The 19213-nt window shown below is 47.4% G+C and overlaps 1 protein-coding gene across 3 annotated transcripts in view; it reads right to left on the bottom strand.

The window, feature by feature from the left end:
* Nucleotides 1–19213, bottom strand: part of PIR (pirin) — a 174139-nt gene that overhangs the window by 4274 nt on the left and 150652 nt on the right. For all 3 annotated transcript variants that reach the window (XM_063955798.1, XM_063955796.1, XM_063955797.1), the window contains exon 9: nucleotides 18771–18837. In XM_063955798.1, coding sequence (XP_063811868.1) covers nucleotides 18771–18837 — 67 coding nt within the window. The remainder of the gene's footprint in view (nucleotides 1–18770; nucleotides 18838–19213) is intronic.

Consider the following 19213-nt stretch of genomic DNA (forward strand, 5'->3'; position numbering starts at 1 on the left):
ATACTTCAAGAACCTCATCTCCTCCCAGTCTTCCAACCCCCGGCGCCTCTTTACCACTCTCAACTCACTCCTCTGCCCACCTCCACCTCGTCTCCCTTCCTCAGTCTCTGCTCTTGACTTTGCCACTTACTTCACATCCGAAATTGACTCCATACGTCAGGACACCACATCACACCAGACCATCAGTAACCAGCCTTCTCCCATCCCTTACCAACCCTCCCCATCCCTCGCACCAACTCTGACATCTTTCTCCCATGCATCTGGAGAGGAAGTCATGGCCCTCATTCGTTCCTGTCCCCTCACCACCTCCCCACTTGACCCTATCCCCTCCCGCCTCCTCCGCTACCTCCCTCCTACTGCTTGTTCCCATCTTTCCCACCTTCTCAATCTCTCCCTCTCATCAGGCACTGTCCCCTCTGCCTTCAAGCATGCACTCATCTCTCCTATTCTTAAAAAAACCTACCATTGATCCAAACACTCTCTCCAACTACCGACCCATCTCTCTCCTCCCTTTTGCCTCCAAACTCCTTGAGCGTATTGTCTACAACCGCCTTACTTCCTTTCTTTCCTCACACTCACTGCTTGACATATTCCAGTCTGGCTTCCGTCCTCTCCACTCCACTGAAACTGCCCTTACAAAAGTATGCAATGACCTCCATGCTGCTAAATCTAAGGGACACTACTCTCTACTTATTCTACTGGATCTCTCTGCTGCTTTTGACACTGTGGACCATCCTCTCCTACTGCAAATCCTTCACTCCATTGGTCTGCGTGACACTGCCCTTTCTTGGCTGTCCTCCTACCTTTCTGACCGTTCATTCTCTGCCTCCTCTCATGACTCCACCTCCCCCTCACTTCCACTAACTGTAGGGGTACCCCAAGGTTCTGTCCTTGGTTCTCTTCTCTCTCTATACGTCCTCACTAGGTAAGCTCATTAGTTCTTTTGGTTTCCAGTATCATCTCTATGCTGATGACACTCAAATCTATCTTTCCTCTCCAGACCTCTCCCCTGCTCTCCTCACTTGTATCTCCAACTGTCTCTCTGCTACCTCTTCCTGGATGTCCCAGCGCTTTCTTAAACTTAACAGTCTAAGACCGAGCTGATCATCTTCCCTCCCTCCCGCATAACCTCACCTCCTACAATCTCATTATCTATTGATGGCACTACTATCTCCTCTAGCCCCCAAGTGCGCTGTCTTGGAGTAATCCTTGACTCCTCCCTCTCCTTCAAACCACACATTCAGCACCTCTCACAAACCTGCCGTTTTCATCTAAAAAATATTTCCAGGATCAGACCCTTTCTGACCCTGGATGCTACTAAGACTCTTATCCACTCACTGGTCATCTCCAGACTAGACTACTGTAATCTCCTCCTGACTGGCATTTCTGACAAACACCTCTCTCCTCTCCAATCTATCCTCAATGCTGCTGCCCGGCTCATCTTCCTCACCAAACGCACTACGTCCACCTCTCCTCTCTTACTAGACCTTCACTGGCTCCCCTTCCCTTTCAGAATCCATTTCAAGCTTCTCACACTTGCTTATAAAGCCCTCACCCACTCCTCTCCCATCTACATCTCTGACCTTATCTCCCTTTACACTCCCACCCGTCCTCTTCGCTCTGCTAATGCACGCCGACTCTCCTGCCTACGGATTACTTCCTCACACTCCTACCTCCAAGATTTTTCACGTGCTGCACCACTTCTTTGGAATTCCCTACCTCTCCCCCTCAGACTCTCCACCTCTCTACAAAACTTCAAACGGGCTCATAAGACCCACTTCTTCACCAAACCCAGCCAAATCTCATCCTAAACCTCTGTGCCACGCTCTCTATGTACCCCATCTGTCTCACCCCTGTCTGTCTAGCCCTCCCCTTTAGAATGTAAGCTCTCACGAGCAGGGTACTCTTCCCTCATGTGCTTATCCTTTTCTTACTTTAATAATATTCAACTGCACCAAATCCAGCAGTCTTCTGCCACCTGATACTTATTCCAGTGTCATCTGCTGATGTAGCTATGTTTATTTACCCTGTACTTGTCCTATATTGTCGTCAACTGTAAGTTGCTGTTTTCCTGCTTGATTATTTGTTTATGTACTCTGTAATTGGGAGCTGCGGATCCCTAGTGGCGCCATATAAATAAAGGATAATAATAATCCATTTTCCCGGAGTATCAGATAAAAAGTTTTGTGGACCTACTCAGGAATTAGGAATATAATATATTAACGTGGTCATGGTCACATTTCCGAAGATAGGAATTGTTTTAGATACATGTGAGGAAGTCAACTAGGGGTTAGTGGTTGTGGATGCTTCAGAGACCCGTTTCTTGTTATCTAGATTGTTTATCTAAAGACTCCTGTGGTCACAGTAGACCAGTCAAATATGGTTTATTGCAGCAAAATGACGGCTGTAACATATCCTACCATGGACATAAAAAAAAACCAGTAGCTATAATGAAGCTGATGCAAACTTTGCAGCAAAATAGGCATTAATTGATTTAAAAAATTGGGTATCTCTGCACATATTTGCACATGCATTTCTTAAAATATGTACGCTTCCACATTGGCCGTTATGGGCTTATTCAATAAAAATCATCATCATCAGCGAGCATGTGCATCTGGCCTAAGTCTATGCCTCCTCACGGGGGAATATGTGCATAATTGCCGATCTGAATGAGCCACATGTGTCTTTGATATTTAAGTGGTATTAAATTTATAATACCTTCTGGCGCCAAAGTTTTGGAGACTTTCCCCTTATCCCTATATTTGATTGGTTGTGCATTTATAAAGTAGTTCTGTTTATAGTCAATATGCATTGTGACTGACATATTAAACTCCATTTAGTAATACCCCTTTCACACTGCCAATGCCGGATCCCACCCGGGAATTGGAAACGGGTCCTTCCCGGGTGGGATCTGGCATTGGACACTGCTGCTGGCCTCCCCGACCCGGCAATATGCCGGGCGGGTTGCCATAGCAGCGGGGGGTGGAGCTGGCAGCGGGTGCGGAGGCAAAGGCGGCGCTGGGAGATGAGATCATCTCCGTGCCTCTCTCCCTGTTGTAGTGAACGGGTCCCGGTCTCATAGACCCGGGAGCCCGTTTATGCTGCCATTGACCCAGAATTCAACCCAGGTATAACACTGCTTTATTCCCGGGTTGAATTGCCGGGTCAGGCGACCCGGGATTTCCGACATGGCACTTTCACACCGCACATTGACCCGTGTCGATGCGGCAATATGCCGGGTCGATGCCGGGTTATTTTTGCGGTGTGAAAGGGGTATAATGTGTTCTTAAACCTTTGTGTTCTTAAAGAATTACACCCCTTTCACACTGCCAATACCGCATCCCATCCGGGAATTGGAAACAGGTCCTTCCAAGGTGGGATCCGGCACTGGACACTGCTGCTGGCTTCCCCGACCCGGCAATATGCTGGATGGGTTACCATAGCAGTGGGGGGCGGAGTCGGAAGCGGGGGCGGAGGCAGCGCTGGGAGATGAGATCATCTCCGCGCCGCCTCTCCCTGTTGTAGTGAACGGGAGGCCATTTATGCTGCCATTGACCCGGTATTCAACCTGGGTATAACACTGCTTTAGTCCCGGGTTGAATTGCCGGGTCAGGCGACCCTGGATTTCCGACATGGCGCTTTCACACCGCACACTGACCCATGTCGACCCAGAGAATAATTGCCCATTCACATCAGTCTCTGCCCTAATTCAGCTTACAATCTATATTCCCTATCACATGTACACACAGACACTCTAGGGTTAATTTTGTTGAGAGCCAATTAACCTACCAGTATATTTTGGATTGTGGGAGGAAACTGGAGTACCTGGAGGCATGCTTTTATCCAGGATATGAGGGCTATGAGACAGCCAAGTGAATAATGGTTAAACTGAATCTCTACAAGATTATCAGGGATTTTTTGTTGTTGTTAAATTTTAAGAGCTACAGTCGCTTTTCTAAAAGCCAGTGTATCACAGCTTCAAGCATTCAACATGATTTACACACATCACACTTCTGTCCTCATTCCAAACAGAGCTTTGCACTTAATGGCTAACCCTGCATTTATGACCTTGTGTGTTTGTAGCACAGTCTGAACTTAAACAGAACAACACAGCAGACAGCCATGCAGACTGCTATTAACCTTGAAGACTACATTACAAATAATATGATAATAAGATCATTTTGCAGTGAGGGAATACATAATATGCCAAAACTGTTACTAGTCGTGTAACTATTATTTTTCACAAAACAGCTGGACAGCAGAGTGGACACACATGCAGATTCATTTTGTAAAAACATAGTGAAAGAAGCACGGGAAGCCGTGTCTAGGTCAGTAACACTACCCCAGCTTTCTATCATTATGACACCACAGTAAGCTGAAAGTGAACAAACACATTACCAGCTAGGTGAAGATGGTAATGTCCAGAATGGCTGTCCTGTTCAAGAAATGCTTTTCTGAACATTTACACATATACTGTACCTTTGGTCAGTAGCCTCACCAGAACTTTGTGGTCCCCATAGCAACATTTTGTGGGGGCACCTGTCCCAATGCTCTAGAGAGACATCTCTCCGCAGATGTTGTTATTGTTATGCCCCATAGTAGAGCATTATGTTACATAATCAGGGCCAGCGACAGGGGGGGAGGGGGGGGGGGTCAAAGGGGACATCTGTACCGGGCCCCAAGTATATGCTGCTTAGTGCCCGGTAGGGAAGCCAATCCCGGGCCTTTTTTATCAATCCCAGGTATCAGGATTGAAGAATGGCCAATCCCGGAATTCCTTGGATACCCGGGATTGGCTTTTAACTATGTGGAAGGCCTAAGCTGTTTATATGTCACTATGGTAACAGTGCACTGTAGCTGGATCATCTCTTTTAGTGACGTCAGCGCTTTGCGCGGCGACGGGGCGGGTGAGCAGTCCCAGCCCAGAAGCCGTCACTTTGGTTTGGTGAGCACGCCTATAAAGACATGTTTGTATTTTTCTCTTGTAATGCTGATGACAATATTCTAAATATTGAAACGTTGATCTAATTAAGCCTCCGCTTACTTTTATGACCTTAGAATGCCTGAGTATCGCACCTGTGTATTTGCATATATATATATATATATATATATATATATATAAACAATTTCTTATATAGCACGGCAAACTCTGTTGCACTATATATATATATATATATATATATACACACATACAAACAGAGAACCCAGCACTCACCAAAGTAAACTCACTTATCCTCAACAACTCAATAAATAAATGATGGGGGTTTAGTTGGTGGATTGGCCAATGCACGGAAGCCTGCATACCGATTTTCAAGGTACCCCACCTTCATGCAGGTCCTACACTATCACAGAGTCTTAAAACCTGACTACTTCACTGCTGCATCATCTGCCTGCTAGATGTAATGTGTACCTGCCACAGACTTTATGGCTTTTAAAGGCACACTAGTCACCTATTGCACTGGCTCAAAGATGATTGCTAAAGAACAGCTGAGACAGGTTCAGGATAATAAAGTCCACACAGGGGTGCATGAGAAAGCTAGTGGCCACAGTTAATAAGAGCTAACCATAGATTAACCCCTTCATATACACACAGAGGAAAAACCACAGCACTCACCACACCAGAAGCGGGGCACAGCTATGCACTTACCACTCACAGGGTGGGGTGCATGTAACACTGCACTCTCCACCACAGAAGCGGGGTACACAGCTGTACTTACCACTCACAGGGCAGGGTGCATGTAGCCCATGACCACATCGCTCTAATAAATACAAACAGAGAACCCAGCACTCACCAAAGTAAACTCACTTATCCTCAACAATTCAATAAATAAATGATGGGGTTTAGTTGGTTAGCTCTTATTAACCGTGGCCACTAGCTTTCTCATGCACCCCTGTGTGGACTTTATTATCCTGAACCTGTCTCAGCTGTTCTTTAGCAATCATCTTTGAGCCAGTGCAATAGGTGAATAGTGTGCCTTTAAAAGCCATAAAGTCTGTGGCAGGTACACATTACATCTAGCAGGCAGATGATGCAGCAGTGAAGTAGTCAGGTTTTAAGACTCTGTGATAGTGTAGGACCTGCATGAAGGTGGGGTACCTTGAAAATCGGTATGCAGGCTTCCGTGCATTGGCCAATCCACCAACTAAACCCCCATCATTTATTTATTGAATTGTTGAGGATAAGTGAGTTTACTTTGGTGAGTGCTGGGTTCTCTGTTTGTATTTATTAGAGCGATGTGGTCATGGGCTACATGCACCCCGCCCTGTGAGTGGTAAGTACAGCTGTGTACCCCGCTTCTGTGGTGGAGAGTGCAGTGTTACATGCACCCCACCCTGTGAGTGGTAAGTGCATAGCTGTGCCCCGCTTCTGGTGTGGTGAGTGCTGTGGTGTTTCCTCTGTGTGTATATGAAGGGGTTAATCTATGGTTAGCTCTTATTAACCGTGGCCACTAGCTTTCTCATGCACCCCTGTGTGGACTTTATTATCCTGAACCTGTCTCAGCTGTTCTTTAGCAATCATCTTTGAGCCAGTGCAATAGGTGACTAGTGTGCCTTTAAAAGCCATAGGGGTATATGCAATTCACGGCGAATCGCGGCAATTTTTCGCAGTTTTTAATTCGACTTAATTCGACAGGTGAATTCCGGAAGGTGGCTTCCGGAATTCACCATATTCAATGAAAAACGGATTCGCCAGAATCGCGGGCGAAAATCGGCCGATTTGGCGGATTTTGCAGCGATTTAAAAAAACTGGGAAAAACCCGAAAAAAAAAAATGGCGTGGGGTCCCCCCTCCAAAGCATAACCAGCCTCGGACTCTTCAAGCTGGTCCTGGTTCTAAAAATGCAGGGGAAAAATTGGGCAGGGATCCCCCGTATTTTTAAAACCAGCACCGGGCTCTGCGCCTGGTGCTGGTGCCAAAAATACGGGGGACAAAAAGAGTAGGGGTCCCCCGTATTTTTAACACCAGCATCGGGCTCCACTAGCTGGACAGATAATGCCACAGCCGGGGGTCACTTTTATGCCGTGCCCTGCGGCCGTGGCATTAAATATCCAACTAGTCACCCCTGGCCGGGGTACCCTGGGGGAGTGGGGACCCCTACAATCAAGGGGTCCCCCCCCCAGCCACCCAAGGGCCAGGGGTGAAGCCCGAGGCTGTCCCCCCCCATCCAATGGGCTGCGGATGGGGGGGCCGATAGCCTTTTGTTATAATAAAAAGATATTGTTTTTTCCAGTAGTACTACAAGTCCCAGCAAGCCTCCCCCGCAAGCTGGTACTTGGAGAACCACAAGTACCAGCATGCGGGAGAAAAACGGGCCCGCTGGTACCTGTAGTACTACTGGAAAAAAAATACCCCCTACGCTTTTTGTCCCCCGTATTTTTGGCACCAGCACCAGGCGCAGAGCCCGGTGCTGGTTTTAAAAATACGGGGGATCCCCTGTCAATTTTTTCCCCGCATTTTTAGAACCAGGACCAGCTCGAAGAGCCCGAGGCTGGTTATGCTTTGGAGGGGGGACCCCACGCCATTTTTTTTTAGGATTTTACCGTTCCAGCAATAAAAAAATAAATAAAAAAATAATATTTTAAAAAATATATAAATAATATTTGTGCCTCCAAAAAAAAAAAAAAGTACCTAATCCCTTCTAATATAAATAGATATGCTATTCCCCCCCAAAAAAACACAAAAAAAAACATGTTTACATTTTTTTTATTTGTTTTCACCCTCCAAAGTGTGGCGGATTGAAAATGACGAATTTGCTGTCTAAAAGCACTGCTGTCGAATTTCCAAACTTGAATTGAATATGCTTTGGTCGAATTGCAGCACTTGTATCATTGCAGAAAAGTCGAATTTGCAAAAATTCGAATTTCAAAAAGTCGAATTTTGAAAGTCCGTTTTTTGGTCGGAAAGCACTGAATTGCATAGGCGAATTTTTTTTTTGGTCGAAAATGACCCGAAATTCGACAATTTCGTGAATTCGACCGCAATTGCATATACCCCATAAAGTCTGTGGCAGGTACACATTACATCTAGCAGGCAGATGATGCAGCAGTGAAGTAGTCAGGTTTTAAGACTCTGTGATAGTGTAGGACCTGCATGAAGGTGGGGTACCTTGAAAATCGGTATGCAGGCTTCCGTGCATTGGCCAATCCACCAACTAAACCCCCATCATTTATTTATTGAATTGTTGAGGATAAGCGAGTTTACTTTGGTGAGTGCTGGGTTCTCTGTTTGTATTTATTAGAGCGATGTGGTCATGGGCTACATGCACCCCGCCCTGTGAGTGGTAAGTACAGCTGTGTACCCCGCTTCTGTGGTGGAGAGTGCAGTGTTACATGCACCCCACCCTGTGAGTGGTAAGTGCATAGCTGTGCCCCGCTTCTGGTGTGGTGAGTGCTGTGGTTTTTCCTCTGTGTGTGTGTGTGTGTGTGTATATATATATATATATATAATAATCTGAGGGGGCCCCACAGCTATCACAGTATGGGGCCCCAAGATTTCTGTTGCCAGCTCTGCACATACTGCAATACAGTACCCCAATTCACATTATGACATACAGTTTCCCCAGTTCATGTACTGTAGTATTATAATGTCCTCCAGTTCATTTTATTTCACATTACACTGAGCAGGTCCAGAGTCATACCTACTGTAGATATATTGTAGGCCCCAAATCAAAAGTTTGTAAGGGCCCCTATGGGCCACCCAATGGTGAAAATGTATATAACACATGTAACTGTGACACGAAAGGTGGCCCATCTCATGAATGGGCCCCTTAGCAGCTGTGCTCCCTGCACCTATGGTAGCTACGCCCTTGTATATAACAATTGTAACTGTGACAGGGAAGGTGGGTCCTTCTCATCTCTGAGCCCCTTAGCAGATGCGCTCCCTGCGCCTATGGTAGCTACGCCCTTGTACAGTATATAACACATGTAACTGACAGGGAAGGTGGGCCCCATCTCAGCTCTGAGCCCCTTAGCAGCTGTGCTCCCTGCGCCTATGGTAGCTACGCCCTTGTATATAACAAATGTAACTGTGACAGGGAAGGTGGGTCCTTCTCATCTCTGAGCCCCTTAGCAGATGCGCTCCCTGCGCCTATGGTAGCTACGCCCTTGTACAGTATATAACACATGTAACTGTGACAGGGAAGGTGGGCTCCTCTCAGCTCTGAGCCCCTTAGCAGATGCGCTCCCTGCGCCTATGGTAGCTACGCCCTTGTATATAACAAATGTAACTGTGACAGGGAAGGTGGGTCCTTCTCATCTCTGAGCCCCTTAGCAGATGCGCCTATGGTAGCTACACCCTTGTATATAACAAATGTAACTGTGACAGGGAAGGTGGGTCCTTCTCATCTCTGAGCCCCTTAGCAGATGCGCTCCCTGCGCCTATGGTAGCTACGCCCTTGTACAGTATATAACACATGTAACTGTGACAGGGAAGGTGGGCTCCTCTCAGCTCTGAGCCCCTTAGCAGATGCGCTCCCTGCGCCTATGGTAGCTACGCCCTTGTATATAACAAATGTAACTGTGACAGGGAAGGTGGGTCCTTCTCATCTCTGAGCCCCTTAGCAGATGCGCCTATGGTAGCTACGCCCTTGTACAGTATATAACACATGTAACTGACAGGGAAGGTGGGCCCCTGAGCAGCTGCACTCCCTGCACCTATGGTAGCTACGCCCTTGTACAGTATATAACACATGTAATGTGACAGGGAAGGTGGGCCACTCTCATCTCTGGGACCATTAGCAGCTGTGCTCCCTGCACCTATGGTAGCTACAGTACGCCCTTGCTCAGGAAGTCACACAGGAATTATGTGGCTGTGCACATATTTGGTAATTACAAGAGGAAACCTTTCTTCTTTTTTCCTGCACCACTATGGATTGCAAGCAAAAACTATTAAGGTTATCTCACCCAGAACTGCATAAAAATCGTGCTGCTAATGACATCTTCCCATAATACTTGAGGGGAGAATTCAACTCAATGCCATGTGCATCTGTATACCACCACTACGTCTTGCTGCATGCATTACTGACTATTACAGTACACAAACTTTGCAAATTTTCCTGCACACATCGCTTGGGATGCGAGGGAAAATCAGCAAAGATACTGGTTGTGAAGTCCCTTTGCCCGACCATTGCACTAAATTGGATTCCCCCATATTTTTTAAAAGACAACAGGACTTGGTGGCATGCTTTCGTGATCATTTGAGAATAGCTGTGCTTTTTGGTTTTTCTTTTTCTTTTCTGGATCAACAACTGCAGACTTAGGGTGAGATTCAAATAAGCATAAGATTAAGGCCCAATGGGCACGTTTGTAAGCCCCCCCCCTTTCGGGCACACGCGCACCAGGTCCTGATTTGCGCTGGGTGGCACCAACCCTAGTGACACCACCATATAAACATGTCACACATATGTCAAAGACAACCAAGGGGGTCATTCTGACCTGATCACTCGCTGCAGTTCATCGCAGCGCAGTGATCAGGTCAGGACTGCGCATGTGCCGGCGCCGCAGTGATTGACAGGCAGAGGCGGTCGCTGGGCAGGAGGCGGCATTTGGTCGCCATTTTGTGGGCGTGGTCCGGCCAACGCAGGCATGGCCGGGCCACAGCGGGGGGCGGGCCACAGCGGCTGCGTGATGTCACATGCTGCCGCTGCGAGCCGGGCGAGTAGCTCCCGGCCAGCATGTAAAAGAGCTACTCCGAGAGCTACTCCTGAAGTGTAAAAGCATCACCGCTGGGCGATGCTTTTGTACTTCAGCGACGGGGCAGGGACTGACATGGGGGCGGACTAGTCCTGTGCAGGGTGTCCCCCCGCATGTCAGTGTGGATGATCGTAGCTGTGCTAAATTTAGCACAGCTACGATCAACTCGGAATCACCCCCCAAGTGAAGTAGGCACTCTGGTGGCTTATGGACGCAATCTGCGGTTCTGTACATGATGTGATTGCGCAGAGCCCTGCAGCTTCCACACCTGGCAAGGTGATCCATCAAGTTATACTGTAGCAGTCCGCTAAAACTGTGCTGCCTGATAACTGTCATTCTAAATACGGAATCAGAGATATACTGTTGATGGGCAAACTTTAGCATTAGTGTACGGACACGTTTTTACTAACTGTAAATACCATTTTAGCCTCTTTACATTCTATATGTACTGTATGTATTTCAAGTAGTATAAAAATAAGAATTTACTTACCGATAATTCTATTTCTCGGAGTCCGTAGTGGATGCTGGGGTTCCTGAAAGGACCATGGGGGATAGCGGCTCCGCAGGAGACAGGGCACAAAAAGTAAAGCTTTTCCAGATCAGGTGGTGTGCACTGGCTCCTCCCCCTATGACCCTCCTCCAGACTCCAGTTAGGTACTGTGCCCGGACGAGCGTACACAATAAGGGAGGATTTTGAATCCCGGGTAAGACTCATACCAGCCACACCAATCACACCGTACAACTTGTGATCTAAACCCAGTTAACAGTATGATAACAGAGGAGCCTCTGAAAGATGGCTCCCTAAACAATAACCCGAATTAGTTAACAATAACTATGTACAAGTATTGCAGATAATCCGCACTTGGGATGGGCGCCCAGCATCCACTACGGACTCCGAGAAATAGAATTATCGGTAAGTAAATTCTTATTTTCTCTATCGTCCTAGTGGATGCTGGGGTTCCTGAAAGGACCATGGGGATTATACCAAAGCTCCCAAACGGGCGGGAGAGTGCGGATGACTCTGCAGCACCGAATGAGAGAACTCCAGGTCCTCCTTTGCCAGGGTATCAAATTTGTAGAATTTTACAAACGTGTTCTCCCCTGACCACGTAGCTGCTCGGCAGAGTTGTAATGCCGAGACCCCTCGGGCAGCCGCCCAAGATGAGCCCACCTTCCTTGTGGAAAGGGCCTTAACAGATTTAGGCTGTGGCAGGCCTGCCACAGAATGTGCAAGTTGAATTGTGTTACAAATCCAACGAGCAATCGACTGCTTAGAAGCAGGCGCACCCAACTTGTTGGGTGCATACAGTATAAACAGCGAGTCAGATTTTCTGACTCCAGCCGTCCTTGAAATGTATATTTTTAAAGCTCTGACAACGTCCAACAACTTGGAGTCCTCCAAGTCGCTTGTAGCTGCAGGCAATACAATAGGCTGGTTCAGGTGAAACGCTGATACCACCTTAGGGAGAAAATGCGGACGCGTCCGCAGCTCTGCCCTATCCGAATGGAAAATTAAATAAGGGCTTTTATAAGATAAAGCCGCCAGTTCAGATACTCTCCTGGCGGACGCCAGGGCCAGTAACATAGTCACTTTCCATGTGAGATATTTCAAATCCACATTTTTTAGTGGTTCAAACCAATGGGATTTGAGGAAATCTAAAACTACATTTAGATCCCACGGTGCCACCGGAGGCACCACAGGAGGCTGTATATGCAGTACTCCTTTGACAAAAGTCTGGACCTCAGGAACTGAGGCCAATTCTTTTTGGAAGAATATTGACAGGGCCGAAATTTGAACCTTAATAGATCCCAATTTGAGACCCATAGACAATCCTGATTGCAGGAAATGTAGGAAACGACCCAGTTGAAATTCCTCCGATCCTCGCACCACGCAACATATTTCCGCCAAATGCGGTGATAATGCTTCGCGGTGACTTCCTTTCTTGCCTTAATCAAGGTAGGAATGACTTCTTCTGGAATGCCTTTTCCTTTTAGGATCTGGCGTTCAACCGCCATGTCGTCAAACGCAGCCGCGGTAAGTCTTGGAATAGACACGGTCCCTGCTGAAGCAGGTCCTGTCTTAGAGGTAGAGGCCACGGATCTCTTGAAGTTCCGGGTACCAAGACCTTCTTGGCCAATCCGGAGCCACTAGTATCGTTCTTACTCCGCTTTGCCGTATGATTCTCAATACCTTTGGTATGAGAGGCAGAGGAGGAAACACATACACCGACTGGTACACCCAAGGTGTTACCAGCGCGTCCACAGCTATTGCCTGCGGATCTCTTGACCTGGCGCAATACCTGTTTTTTTGTTGAGGCGAGACGCCATCATGTCCACCATTGGTCTTTCCCAACGGTTTATTAGCATGTGGAAAACTTCTGGATGAAGTCCCCACTCTCCCGGGTGAAGATCGTGTCTGCTGAGGAAGTCTGCTTCCCAGTTGTCCACTCCCGGGATGAACACTGCTGACAGTGCTATCACGTGATTCTCCGCCCAGCGAAGGATCCTGGCAGCTTCTGCCATTGCACTCCTGCTTCTTGTGCCGCCCTGTCTGTTTACATGGGCGACTGCCGTGATGTTGTCCGACTGGATCAACACCGGTCTTCCTTGAAGCAGAGGTTCCGCCTGGCTTAGAGCATTGTAGATTGCTCTTAGTTCCAGAATGTTTATGTGAAGAGACTTTTCCAGGCTCGACCACACTCCCTGGAAGTTTCTTCCTTGTGTGACTGCTCCCCAGCCTCTCAGGCTGGCGTCCGTGGTCACCAGGATCCAATCCTGTATGCCGAATCTGCGGCCCTCCAATAGATGAGCCCTCTGCAACCACCACAGAAGAGATACCCTTGTCCTTGGAGACAGGGTTATCCGCAGGTGCATCTGAAGATGCGTGCATTGATGTACAGACACCTTTCCTGGTTTTAGGAGATTCCTGACCAGGTCGGATAACTCCTTGGCTTTTTCCTCGGGAAGAAAAACCTTTTTCTGAACCGTGTCCAGAATCATCCCTAGGAACAGCAGACGAGTTGTCGGCATTAATTGGGATTTTGGAATATTCAGAATCCATCCGTGCTGCTTTAGCACCTCTTGAGATATTGCTAATCCCATCTCTAGCTGTTCTCTGGACCTTGCCCTTATTAGGAGATCGTCCAAGTATGGGATAATTAATACGCCTTTTCTTCGAAGAAGAATCATCATCTCGGCCATTACCTTTGTAAAGACCCGAGGTGCCGTGGACAAACCAAACGGCAGCGTCTGAAACTGATAGTGACAGTTTTGTACAACGAACCTGAGGTACCCCTGGTGTGAGGGGTAAATTGGAACGTGGAGATACGCATCCTTGATGTCCAAGGATACCATAAAGTCCCCTTCTTCCAGGTTCGCTATCACTGCTCTGAGTGACTCCATCTTGAACTTGAACTTCTTTATGTACAGGTTCAAGGACTTCAGATTTAGAATAGGCCTTACCGAGCCATCCGGCTTCGGTACCACAAATAGAGTGGAATAATACCCCTTCCCTTGTTGTAGAAGAGGTACCTTGACTATCACCTGCTGAGAGTACAGCTTGTGAATGGCTTCCAAAACCGTCTCCCTTTCGGAAGGGGACGTTGGTAAAGCAGACTTCAGGAAACGGCGAGGTGGATCTGTCTCTAATTCCAACCTGTACCCCTGAGATATTATCTGCAGGATCCAGGGATCTACCTGCGAGTGAGCCCACTGCGCGCTGTAATTTTTGAGACGACCTCCCACCGTCCCCGAGTCCGCTTGAGAAGCCCCAGCGTCATGCTGAGGCTTTTGTAGAAGCCGGGGAGGGCTTCTGTTCCTGGGAAGGAGCTGCCTGTTGCTGTTTCTTCCCTCGACCTCTGCCTCGTGGCAGATATGAATAGCCCTTTGCTCTCTTATTTTTAAAGGAACGAAAGGGCTGCGGTTGAAAAGTCGGTGCCTTTTTCTGTTGGGGAGTGACTTGAGGTAGAAAGGTGGATTTCCCGGCTGTAGCCGTGGCCACCAAATCTGATAGACCGACTCCAAATAACTCCTCCCCTTTATACGGCAAAACTTCCATATGCCGTTTTGAATCCGCATCGCCTGTCCACTGTCGCGTCCATAAAGCTCTTCTGGCCGAAATGGACATAGCACTTACCCGTGATGCCAGTGTGCAGATATCCCTCTGTGCATCACGCATATAAAGAAATGCATCCTTTATTTGTTCTAACAACAGTAAAATATTGTCCCTGTCCAGGGTATCAATATTTTCAATCAGGGACTCTGACCAAACTACCCCAGCACTGCACATCCAGGCAGTCGCTATAGCTGGTCGTAGTATAACACCTGCATGTGTGTATATACTTTTTTGGATATTTTCCATCCTCCTATCTGATGGATCTTTAAGTGCGGCCGTCTCAGGAGAAGGTAACGCCACTTGTTTTGATAAGCGTGTTAGCGCCTTGTCCACCCTAGGAGGTGTTTCCCAGCGCTCCCTAACCTCTGGCGGGAAAGGGTATAATGCCAATAATTTCTTTGAAATTATCAGCTTTTTATCAGGGGCAACCCACGCTTCATCACACACGTCATTTAATTCTTCTGATTCAGGAAAAACTATAGGTAGTTTTTTCACACCCCACATAATACCCTGTTTAGTGGTACCTGTAGTATCAGCTAAATGTAACGCCTCCTTCATTGCCAAAATCATATAACGTGTGGCCCTACTGGAAAATACGGTTGATTCGTCACCGTCACCACTGGAATCAGTGCCTGTGTCTGGGTCTGTGTCGACCGACTGAGGCAAAGGGCGTTTTACAGCCCCTGACGGTGTTTGAGGCGCCTGGACAGGCACTAATTGATTGTCCGGCCGCCTCATGTCGTCAAACGACTGCTTTAGCGTGTTGACACTATCCCGTAATTCCATAAATAAAGGTATCCATTCTGGTGTCGACCCCCTAGGAGGTGACATCCCCATATTTGGCAATTGCTCCGCCTCCACACCAATATCGTCCTCATACATGTCGACACACACGTACCGACACACAGCAGACACACAGGGAATGCTCTAAACGAAGACAGGACCCACTAGCCCTTTGGGGAGACAGAGGGAGAGTCTGCCAGCACACACCAAAAAGCGCTATATATGACAGGGATAGCCTTATAATAAGTGCTCCCTTATAGCTGCTTTATATATATCAAGATATTGCCATTAAATTTGCCCCCCCTCTCTGTTTTACCCTGTTTCTGTAGTGCAGTGCAGGGGAGAGACCTGGGAGCCGTCCTGACCAGCGGAGCTGTGAGAGGAAATGGCGCCGTCTCCCGCTATTTTGTGAATACAGGCAGGGGTTAAATATCTCCATATAGCCTCTGGGGGCTATATGTGAGGTATTTTTAGCCTTTATATAGGTTTACATTTGCCTCCCAGGGCGCCCCCCCCCAGCGCCCTGCACCCTCAGTGACTGCGTGTGAAGTGTGCTGAGAGGAAAATGGCGCACAGCTGCAGTGCTGTGCGCTACCTTTAGAAGACTGCAGGAGTCTTCAGCCGCCGATTCTGGACCTCTTCTTACTTCAGCATCTGCAAGGGGGCCGGCGGCGCGGCTCCGGTGACCATCCAGGCTGTACCTGTGATCGTCCCTCTGGAGCTGATGTCCAGTAGCCAAGAAGCCAATCCATCCTGCACGCAGGTGAGTTCACTTCTTCTCCCCTCTGTCCCTCGTTGCAGTGATCCTGTTGCCAGCAGGAATCACTGTAAAATAAAAAACCTAAGCTAAACTTTCTCTAAGCAGCTCTTTATGAGAGCCACCTAGAATTGCACCCTTCTCGGCCGGGCACAAAAATCTAACTGGAGTCTGGAGGAGGGTCATAGGGGGAGGAGCCAGTGCACACCACCTGATCTGGAAAAGCTTTACTTTTTGTGCCCTGTCTCCTGCGGAGCCGCTATCCCCCATGGTCCTTTCAGGAACCCCAGCATCCACTAGGACGATAGAGAAACAAAAGTAATGCACAATACCATACATATAGTAGGTTACCATTAAGCTATCCACAATCCATTATGTAACTGAACCAAAAATCTGAAGTCCATTATGAATTGCATTTGATGTTACAATGGGGGTAATTCAGACCTGATCGCGGGGCTGCTAACTTTGCTGTTCTGCGTTCAGATAGTTGACGCCCAAGGAGGAGTGCAAATTCGCTGTGCAAGTGTGCAATCGCATGTGTATTCTGAGCTGCAAAAATTCAGTGTGTGCAGTCTCTACGCAGCCCGAGACTTACAGTGCGATGAGAAAAGGCTGATCGTGACCGGAGCGGACGTCACACACCCTCCCTGAAAATTCTTGGGAACGCCTACGTTTTTCCGGACACTCCCAGTAAACGCTCAGTTACCACCCACAAACGGCCTCTTCCTGTCAATCACCTTGCGAACGCCCGCGCAAATGAAATTTTCACACCATTCTGTCGCTGACTGGCAAAGCCTGTTGTTTGCAGACGCCCGTACGCATTGCGGTGCATACGGATGCGCAGTCTATTGCTGATCGCCCACTGTGGGTAAATGCACAGTAGCGATCAGGTCTGAATCACCTCCAATGTAAGGGAGGGAACACTGTTCCAGTTTGCATCTGATTTGTTTGTGATTCGACAACTGTCAAACGCACATTCATTTACAATAAATGAAAAAAGTGCACAATTGCTTTAACTGACACTTTTAATGTTGCATGTAAGATTTGGCAACTTTATTAAGGCTAAAGCTGGGTACACACCTTTAAGATCACTCGGCTGATTGGGTAAAAGCTCCCGATCAGCAGAGTACTGTGTCACCAGCTTGACCCCCCTGTGAGTCCTGTACACACTGTGCTAAAAGTAACTTAGCGTGTACGAGCTGCTATGGGATCTGGAGGTTGGGCCGACAAATATTAAACAGCAAATGAGATGTGACCTCCCGATCCCGACCGTTGCAGGAGCGTTATAAGCCATTTATCAGCTAATTGACCTGCATACACAATTATACAATTGGGATTGGCTGATCGTGCTATGGATCAGATAGGAGTGTACCCAACATAAAGAATAGCAGGATGAAAAAAAACAACAACAGCATTTTTAAATTTGATCCTGGGATTGAATTCCTTTTTTTTTTTAAAACATTGTATCTGTCCGCTCTATTACCGGTATAGAAACCCCTTTGAATTATTGTAATCTACATGCAATTTAGGCTCAAGCTTATTTTCTAAACATCAAACTAGTGAGGCCAAAAGCTGGAAGGAGACATTGGTTCACTCATATGTTGCCCCAGCAGACATTTTGTTCTAAAGTAAACTATGAATTAAAGTCTTATCCCTCCAACCTAATGTTCTACTTTGACTGCAGAGCATGACAGAGCCTGATGTTTGCGAATTTAGGTTAGCACTAGCCATTGGCAGTTAACACAATCTGGATTTTTATGCTGGAGACAGAACAGAACAGTAAGGTGAGATCATTAAGAACATATGCCATTATGAGGGAATCCGGTAGGGATCACAGCTGGCGAAATACCGACGCCGGAATCCCGACCCTACTCGTAATGCCGACACCAGCATCCCAAATAGGGTCTCAAGATCCCGAACGAGCATGTGCTGGGACACAGGACAGGTAAGCCGAGGGGGTGGGGGCTAGGTTTAGGCTGCGGGGGAAGGGTTAGGGTTACGCTGTGGGAAGGCGGGGTTAGGTTTAGACACCCCCGGGGAGGGTTAGGTTTAGACAGGGGGGAGGGTGGTTATGTTTAGGCACCCCCGGGGAGGGCTAGAATTAGGCTGCGGGAAGGGGAGGGTTAGGGTTAGGCTGCTGCAAGGGAGGGTTAGGGGGGCATTGGGGGAAGGTAAGTATGCTTACCTTTTCACTGTCGGGATTCTCAATAGCGGGATGGCATCTCACCCGTCGACATTTCAATCCCAATCCATTATGAGACATGCATGCTAAGAGAGATTTACTGCTCTAACCCTAAAATTACATTTTTTTGGAGCGCCCCTACAAACTCTCTCACTGCATCTTCAATATGTTAAATCTGCCAAACTATAAATGATGTAATCACTTAACAGAGGATGCTGACGGAAAAACAAAGACGATTCTTACCATGCTGCACAACAGGTTCCTTTATAGGTTCTCCAGCAACTAAAACAAAGTGGGACAATTCATCGTCCTGCAATATAATGGCATAATTTAATTAGTTACAGCCCACCGCATTTTTGGTATCTTGATGCCCACTAATGCCATACACTATATTTGTGATTTATACAATCCAAGACTGTTTTTACTAGGGGACGCAGCCCCCCACAGCCCTAAAAAAACAATAAAATGTTACCCAAGTAATACTGTTCAGTACATTATGCAAAATCTGGCCAGACAACTCCAATGATTATTGGTCATTGCTCATCTCTTGCAGCATGAGAAAACCAATATACTAGAAATGAACAGATAGTACTAGTAGGCCCTACACATTAGGCGATTTCACTGAATGATATGAACGAGAGCTCGTTCATATCGTTCAGTGTGTAGGCACCAACGATGAACGATGC

Source organism: Pseudophryne corroboree, chromosome 2 (genome assembly GCF_028390025.1).
Source record: "Pseudophryne corroboree isolate aPseCor3 chromosome 2, aPseCor3.hap2, whole genome shotgun sequence".
Lineage (NCBI taxonomy): Eukaryota > Metazoa > Chordata > Amphibia > Anura > Myobatrachidae > Pseudophryne > Pseudophryne corroboree.